At 62.8% G+C, this 7,964-nt stretch overlaps 1 protein-coding gene across 1 annotated transcript; it reads right to left on the reverse strand.

Moving 5' to 3' along the window:
- Positions 1-712: 712 nt before the first annotated feature.
- Positions 713-7,258, reverse strand: LOC126641923 (TBC1 domain family member 24-like). Its single transcript, XM_050319094.1, is given in 11 exon segments — positions 713-858; positions 1,485-1,755; positions 2,515-2,610; positions 3,502-3,565; positions 4,003-4,161; positions 4,447-4,648; positions 4,651-5,121; positions 5,124-5,342; positions 5,345-5,479; positions 7,160-7,201; positions 7,204-7,258. Coding segments are annotated over 11 exon segments (1,860 nt in total).
- Between the last annotated feature and the right edge of the window lie 706 nt (positions 7,259-7,964).

Raw genomic sequence — 7,964 nt, forward strand, 5'->3', positions numbered from 1 at the left:
CCTCTCCAGCTCTCTTGGAGCCCCTTTAGGGGCTTTAAGGTCTCCCATCTCTAGGTGGAGAGATGAAACAGTCTCTTGGGAAGAGAGAGGGACTCCCATGGTTAACTCTCAGCCAGACAGAAAGTCCAGTACATGATCATGGAAAGGAAAAAGTACTGAGGACACCCTGGCAGATCTTTTTACCTGAAGTGAAAGAGCAATTCAGTCTTTGATTTGGGCTCTGCGGCTGAAGGTCAGACATGGGAGCATGAAGGGCTGTGTCTCACCCCCTCCTCTTCCCTGGATACCTGTGAAGTTTCAAGCTTTGGACCTCGATGTTGGGCTTTCCCTGGGCTCAAAATTCCTACAAAACCTTGCCCACACTGTGGTGCCATTGGTTTGCTGAGCCCCAAGCTGCAAACAGGCCGGGGGGTGTGAGAAACACCAGACTGGCTGCCCTCCCCTCCAGCTCCCTGAACTGGGCTGGACTGGGCGGAGCAGGCTGGGTCTGAACTGCAGAGGGGACCCTGAATGTCCCCAAGGCAGTGCCCGCGGGGCCGTTCCTGGCTCTGCTTTGCCCTCTCTCCACAGCACCAGGGCGGCTGCTGGAGGAGGGGAGGATGGAGGGTGGGGCTGCAGCAGACACGGCCCCGGGCCGGCCGGGGGTGCCCAGCACGGGGAGGGGTCCCCGTGTCCGTGGGCGGCACACGAGGGGCTCCGTCCCCCACGGGACCTACGCGCTCTGGAAGCCCCACACTTCCAGGAGCTGCACCTTGAAGTCCTCCTGGCAGAGCGGGGGGTTGTCGAAGGTCTCGCAGCGCTCCGTGTGCCCCCAGAGCAGGTTGGCGTCCAGGGACAGGGCTTGGCCTCCCCCTCCACCTGCAAGAGCGAGCGCCGGCTCAGGGCTGAGCTCCCGCCTGGGGGGCTCCGGCCCAGCCCGGGAGGGCTCAGGGCTGCGCCCACCCCTCTGCTCTCTGGCCCTGGGCTTGTCCTGACCCCGCTCCCGGCGCTGGGAGGGGGGCACGGGCTGTCAGTGCTGCAGGGGATTCTGACACCCCAGCACGGGGGGCACAAAGATCCCACTCCCAGCCCGAGCCTGACCCGCGTGTCTGCTCCGGTGGCCGTGCCCGGCCCCTCTCGGGCTGATCCCCTCCCACGTCTCCTCCATCCCACCCAGAGTGGAGGGGAGGGCTGGAAAGGACACTCCAGCCCCAGGGGCGCAAACCTGGGAGGTTCGGGCTGTGCTGCTCCCCCGCGGGGCTCTCGAAGGAGCACCCGGCCCTGGCGCAGCTGGGCACGGTCCTGCTCATGCGAGCAGGAGGGGCTGCCTTCACTGCCCTGCCCTTACTGTGACATCCCGAACCAGCAGCTCTTTGCCCTCGGGAGGTTTTAACCTGGAGCAGGGCCCTTTTCAGCCAGAGCAGTGGCGGGAGGTCGGTGCCCACCCCCGGGTGCCCCGATGGGTAATTAATTACCCATAACGATCCCGATTGGTAATTAATTACCGATAACGATCCCGTCCCTTGAGCCGGACATGAACATGGAGGCTGTTTTGGAAGGCAGGAGGAAATGCCTGATGGCCAGGAACGGGGACAGGCGGCCTTTCCTGGGCGTGCTGGGCACGGTGAGGCGGCTGGAGCTGGGACTGCCCGGGGAGGAGCCGAGCCGGGGGTCGGGAGAGGGGGACGGCGAGCGCTGTCGGGAGCGCGGCACAGCCTTGGCCAGCTCCGGCTGCTTGATGAACACCCACTCGTACCTCTCTGCCTCGGGGCGCACCTGGAGAGCGGGACACACGTGGGGAGAGAGCCCTGGCCTTTGGGGCACTTGTCATTGCTGGGGGAAGACCTGGCCGGGGGGCAGGGGACAAATCATCCAGTCATGGAATAGTTTGGACCGAAGGGACCTTGAAAGGCCAGCTGGTCCCTGCAGTGAGCAGAGACATCTCCAGCCAGGTCAGGTTGCTCGGATTAAATGCTGTGAGCCGAGTCCAGATTTGGAGTAAGGAAGGGACAAGGCATCCTGGTAGGGACAGGGCTGCCCTGGAGGTGGCAGTGGCTGAGAAGTTGGTTTTGTTTTTGCCAGTGCTGCCAAAGATGGGCAAACCTGCACTGCCCACACTGCCAGGTGGATGCTGGGTGGATGCCAGTGGGATATCAGATGGGTGCTGCACTTTGTCCCCCGGATCTCTTGGTCCAACTCAGCCTGTTGCCTCTTTAGGGGTGCCAGGGCTGATTTGGGAATGCTCCATCCAGGAGCTGCCCTGAGCAAACTGGGCAGAAACCTGCCCTGCTGCCATCCCAGGAGGGCTCTCAGACCCACCCATGGGTATCACACGTTCCTGGGGGGCTCAGGGCAGCCCAGCTCACCCAGGGCAGCAGTTGGGTCTCCCTTTGCTCTGATCCAGCACAGCAATTCCTGCCAGAGCTCAGGGCAGGGCTGGGGCCGTGGGGAGGAAGCACCTCAGGGCTCACCGTGCCCTGAGGGGCCAAGGAAACAGTAATGAAGAGCCAAACCCAGAAATAACCCACGACTTACAGTGAACACAAAGCACTCTCCTGTCCCAAAAAAGGCTGATGCTGCCCCGCTCTTCTTCCTTTCACTCCAGTCAGAGGAGAGAAACGCCCCACACACCTTGGGAGAGAGCAGAAGGATCAGTGGGGGAGCAGGACCAGAGCCAGCCATGGCCCGTGGGGTCAGCAGGGCAGGGGCTCTGCTCAGTCCCTGGGGGAGTCAGGGAGCCAAATTCTGCTGTGCCAGCTGAGTCCTGCACTGACAGTCACTGGTGCTCTGGCCAAGAGTCCACTCGGCTTCTGTGCCCAAGGCTGACCCTGGTGTGGATGTCCTTGACCTGACCATGGCTGGAAGGGACCTACCGAGGGCTGGAACTCGTGCCTGTCCTTGGCACAGCCAAGGAATAACATGAGCTAAAATGTGTAGGAAACAAGTTTTATAGATCACCTGCACGGGGCCCTGGGGGTGGCAGGTGTTTGTCTCCACACCACACAAGAGCCAGGCTTGGGACATCAGCACTGGTGGGTCAATAAAGATTTGGGAGGCCTGAACAATTCACAGAAGTTGCCTCTGCTCTTGCATGAGAGTAGAGGGATAAAATACAAGTTTCTGAGCCCCTCTCAGAGCCCCTGGGAAGAGCCCTGGCTCAGGGGGTTTGCAGTTATTTCACGACTTCGAGCAGAAACTGTCCTTGTTTCTCCTCCATTTCCCTTGTGTGGCTGCTCCTGCAATCAGTGGCAGAACTTTGCACTTAGTGCTTGGAAAGCAAGTCCTGGCTCAGACAAAGCATCTGCTGACTTGAGGAAAGTCTGCTCAGCAAGGATTCATGACTTGTGTTTACAGTAAAGGAGAATCACCTGTGGCCCCTCTTCCTCTCACCAACTCCTAGGAGATGGAACAGACCCCAGGGCAAGGCAGGAGAGGGACCAGACAGCCCCGTGGCTGCTCCAAGAACTGCCAGTGGGGTCAACCCCCTGTTCCCTTCCCCAGCTCCACTTGGGAAACACTCACCTCCCCCTCAGTGGTTTTGATGAGCAGCACGGTCGGTTCGTAGCCCTCACAGCACGTGTAAAACCTACAGAGATGGACAAGGGGGTCGGGCTGGGGGGTCTCAGACCCCAGAGCAGTGAGCCCAGCGTGTGACCAGCACGGGGCTGGGGAGGAGAGAGGAGGGGAGTGGTGGCTCTTCCCAGCAGGCTCAAGGGAGCTCATGGAAGGACACAGCAGTTACGAAGCTTGAGCATCTCCAGGGTTTGTGCAGAGCAGAGGGAGTTGCCTTATGAGACTTCCCAAGTCATCACCTTTGCTTGGTGAAGCTCAGACAAACCCAAACACTCAAACCCTCCCACCCTACCATACTCATGGTCTTGAATCAAGCCCAGGACAGTCCCCAGCAGCCCCCCATGTGCCCTGAGGACACTCTTGTGTTTCTCCTTTCTACAGCACCAACCCCTGCCCAGTTTTCACCCCACACACCCGACCTGCCCGGCCCCTGGGCAGGGGTTGCTTTACCTCTGCAGGCTGCAGCCATCCTGGGAGGTGGAGAAGAGCAGCAGGGGGGGAAAGAGGGAGAAGCGCTCGGGGATCCAGGACCAGACGAGGCGCATCTCCTGAGCCGTGACGATGCTGGAGCTGAAGTTCTGCATGTCCACGGCCAGGTGGAAGGACTGCCTGCACGGGGGGATGGACATTGTGCTGAGCTGTGGGGCCCATCTGCTTTTTGGGGTGCAGCCCCCAGGCATCAGGTTTTGTCCTGCTTTCTGCACTGTGACCTTTCTGCCACCACCACCAGCTCTGGCTGTCCTGTGTCTCCCAACAGGGTCCCCCGAGGGGCTGGGAGGCCCCAGCACAGCCAAAGCCATGGGGGGTCCCTGAAGCTCCCCCCGTGTGTCTCCACAGTAGCTCACATTTTGTCTGCTCAGCCCCACGAGCTGGCAAAGGGAGAGGTCTCCTTACCTGCTCTGCACCATGGTTATGCCCCTCTCCATTAACGCCTTCCTGTTGGCCATCTGGAGCAGCCAGATTTCCTTGCGGGAGAACAGCCGGATGCCAAAGGCTCTCTCCAGGAGTTTGTCGACAGTCACGTGCTCGGCAATGTTCTGCACGAAAGCCTGCAGGTCTGCCTTGATGTCAGTGCCCTCCAGATGGGCCGAGCTCCCGAGAGCCTGAACTGCTTCAGCAGGGCCAGGGCGATGCGGTACAGGACCTTCTGCCCCTCCAGCAGGAACACGTCCAGGACACGGACAGCGTAAGCGAAGGGCAGGTCGTGGAAGAGCCACGACAACCACTCCGAGTAGACCTCAAAGACGTTGTCGGAGGCGCCGGCTATGAGTTTGTGAGCTGCTGGGCAGTGCTTGTTGGCCAGGTCCCCAAAAGTCATGCAGGAGGCCTGGTGGGCCAGGAAGGACTGGTCAATGTAGCTGGTGTGGGGAGCGTTGCTGGCGAGGAGGCGAGAGATGCTCTCGAAGCACTGAGCTTCGTCCTCGCTGTAGTGCAGCAGCAGCGCCACCAGGGAGGGCAGGATCGGGCTGTAGGTTATGTCAGGGAAGAGGTTGCCCACACAGATGAGGATCCTCTTCAGGGCGGTGACCCCTTCCAGGTTGAGGCAGTACGTGGGCATGGGGCACCCTCCAGGAACTCGGGCAAAGGGTGGGAGCTCCCGCTGGGCTTCCCGAAGAGCCGGCTCGCCACGTCCCTGTAGACCAGAGCGTCGGGGGTGACGAGCCGGCAGGACACCTGCTGGATGAGCTGGTGGTAGAGCCGAGCCCTGAGGGCGTGGCTCGTGGCCCAGCAGCCTTCCCTCGCCAGCTTCTTCAGCTCCTTCCGGGGCTTGCTCAGGATGTCCCGGGGATCTGTGCCGGCCGCTGCGGGTCCGGCATCCTGTCCCAGTCCACGAACTGTCCACAGCCCGGACAGGAGGAGGCGTCGGTGTCCCAGGTGTCAGCCTCGGATGTGACCACGATGGTGATTGGAGATGAGCCAAACGCCTCTGTAGGACAAAAACCTTTTATTCAACACTCTCCACTGCCCCAGCCAACAGCGTTTCACCCTGGCTGAGGGTGCTCTGAAGTCTTACAGCCACGTCCTGTATTTCTTTATTCTCCCCTGCAAGGGGAAGGTTCTCAGGCTTTGTTTGGCTGGAGCTGCTTGCCTTGCCCTCTCCTGCTCCCCTCGGCTCAGGACCGTGGGGAAGCTCAGAGCCAGGTCCCATCTGGGTGTCAGGGCTGCTTCTCCCACCGTGAGGGGCTTTGTACCCCTCAAAAATCTCCTGACTTCCCAGCTTGTGACCTGCTGAGGGGGAGGTGCAGAGAGCAGGGACGGTCCCTGTTCCCGGGATGTCCACGGGACATGTCACACCGCCGAGGAGGACGAGCAGCTCAGTCCCAGCCCAGCCCAGGGGCAAGGAGGGACCTCATGGGCAGCAGAGCCCAAGCGATGCTGAGGCCGAGAGGGACCATCGGCATCGTGTCCCCTCCCAAGGCCAGCGCGGGGCAGGAGGGTCCTGTCCGGGTCGGGCAGCTCAGGACGAGGCTGATCCGAGCCCAGGTAGAGGGAGCAAAGCCGCCCTCGGGTGTTTGCCCTCCTCCTGCTGCCTCCTGCCAAAGTGTCCCGACCCCTCCGGCCGCTCGGGAGCCGGAGAGAAGGGGCGAGGAGAAGGTGCTGCAGCGCCAGGGGCTCGCCGGGGTGCGGGGCTGCTCTGAGGGGTGCAGAGGGTCCCTGTTCCCCGTGTGCCCCCACGCACCTGGAGAGACCCCGATCGGGGACCGCTCGCAGGGACTGGGGAGCACCTGAGAAGCCCCTCGGGGACAGAAGGTCCCCATCGGGGAGGCTCCCGCACACAGCACAGGGCAGGGCTCGGGCAGCCGCCAGCCCAGCTCCGGGAAGAGCAGAGCCTGAGCTCCTCCTAGAGAGGCGGCAGCGGCATTTCCCCGGGGCTGCGGGACAGCTCGGCTCCAAACCCTGCACGGGAGACGGGAGCTGTCCCGCCTGGGTGAGCTCTGCTGGGCAGGGATTCATTGGCAGCGATAAAGTCAATTAACACACGTTAATTCTCGGGTGTATTTGTCTCGGATGTGCTGAGGTGCCTGGGAAGTCACGGATGGATTCGCACCGAGCCAAACCTCTGCTTTGGCCCCGAAGGGCCACGGGGGACAACACATGGTGGCACATCGAGAGGGTCCTGACGCCTGGGCTGGGTCCGGCTCTGGCTCTTGCTCTCCAGCTCAGTTTGGCCCCTGCTCGAGGTCAGGAGGACCAACAGATCGGGTTCAGTGCTGGTTCAGGAAGGGGCAGCAGTTTGCTGCGGTGGCTGCTCATCCTGACTCCCTGCCCTGGAGACATCCCGACCCCAGCACAGTCCCGCAGGCTCCTGGCCACAGAAACCAGGCTGAAACAACACCGGGGCTGAAGCAGGGGCTGTTTGCCCCCGCGGTCCCCAAATTCACCTCTTCCTCTCAGCCGTGTGCCCTGCCCGGAGCCCTGAGGAGCATCACCCCGAGCCCACCCGGCCCCCGGTGCTGGCTGGTGGCTCCAGCTCCGCCCGCCCCGGGACAAGCCCGGCATTGGGGCAGGGACTGTGGCTCTGCTCCAGCCCCTCTCCTCTGCTCCAGCCGCTGTCCCCGCTCTGCTGGACGTGTCCCCGGCCCGAGCGGGGCCGTCCCGCACTCACCTCGCCCGGTGCCCGTGTCCTCGGCCCCGGCCCGCTCGGCCCTGGGAAGGCCCCGGCCGCCCCCGGGGAGCCGGGCAGGCTGAGCCCCACCCGCAGCATCGCCCGGGTCGCCTTTGTCCCCGGCACCTGCCCTGACTTTTAAGGCGAGGGCACCGGGGGTTTATTTGGAGTAAACAGAGCGAGGGGTGGAGCAGCTCCCGCGCCCGCGTCGCCCCTTCCTGCCCCAAATCTGCACCGAGGCCGGGCGGGGATGGAAACACCCCACGGAACGAGATACCATCAAACAGCAACACGGCCACTAAACCGAATCCTTTATTTTTCCCACGGATAACCTTCATCTTCCCGCTCCGGGGCTCAGGGGCAGGAGGTGCCGCGGGGCCGAGGGGGCCGGGGCTGCGGCCGCCGCCCGTCCTTGAACGAGGGAAAGGCAGAGCGTGGGTTTGGAGCCGCTTCCCGCTGGATGGTCCCGGGGAGCCGGGAAGAGCGGCACGTGAGCAGCAAGTGCCAGGAGCCGGTGACAAGGAGGGGTCGGGACCACGAGGAGCCAGTGCCGCCCTTGGGACGCTCCTCGGGGCTGTGCCGGCTGTGTGTGCGGGCGGCTTCAGCACAGCTCACCAAAACCACCAGGCAAATTTGGGGCGATGTGCCCGTGCCCCCACAGCCCCCCGCCCCTCCCGCCCGCCCAGCGGGAGCTCAGACCGCGACTGCTGCAGGCACAGCTGTGGTGCTGCAGCGTTTCCAACCTGCCCCCGGGAAAGGGTTGTTATCGATTGACTTTGAGCCTCAAAAAGCCTTGCAGAGCCAC

The sequence above is a fragment of the Myiozetetes cayanensis genome, unplaced genomic scaffold (assembly GCF_022539395.1).
Source record: "Myiozetetes cayanensis isolate MyiCay16 unplaced genomic scaffold, myiCay2020 scf22, whole genome shotgun sequence".
Taxonomy (NCBI): domain Eukaryota; kingdom Metazoa; phylum Chordata; class Aves; order Passeriformes; family Tyrannidae; genus Myiozetetes; species Myiozetetes cayanensis.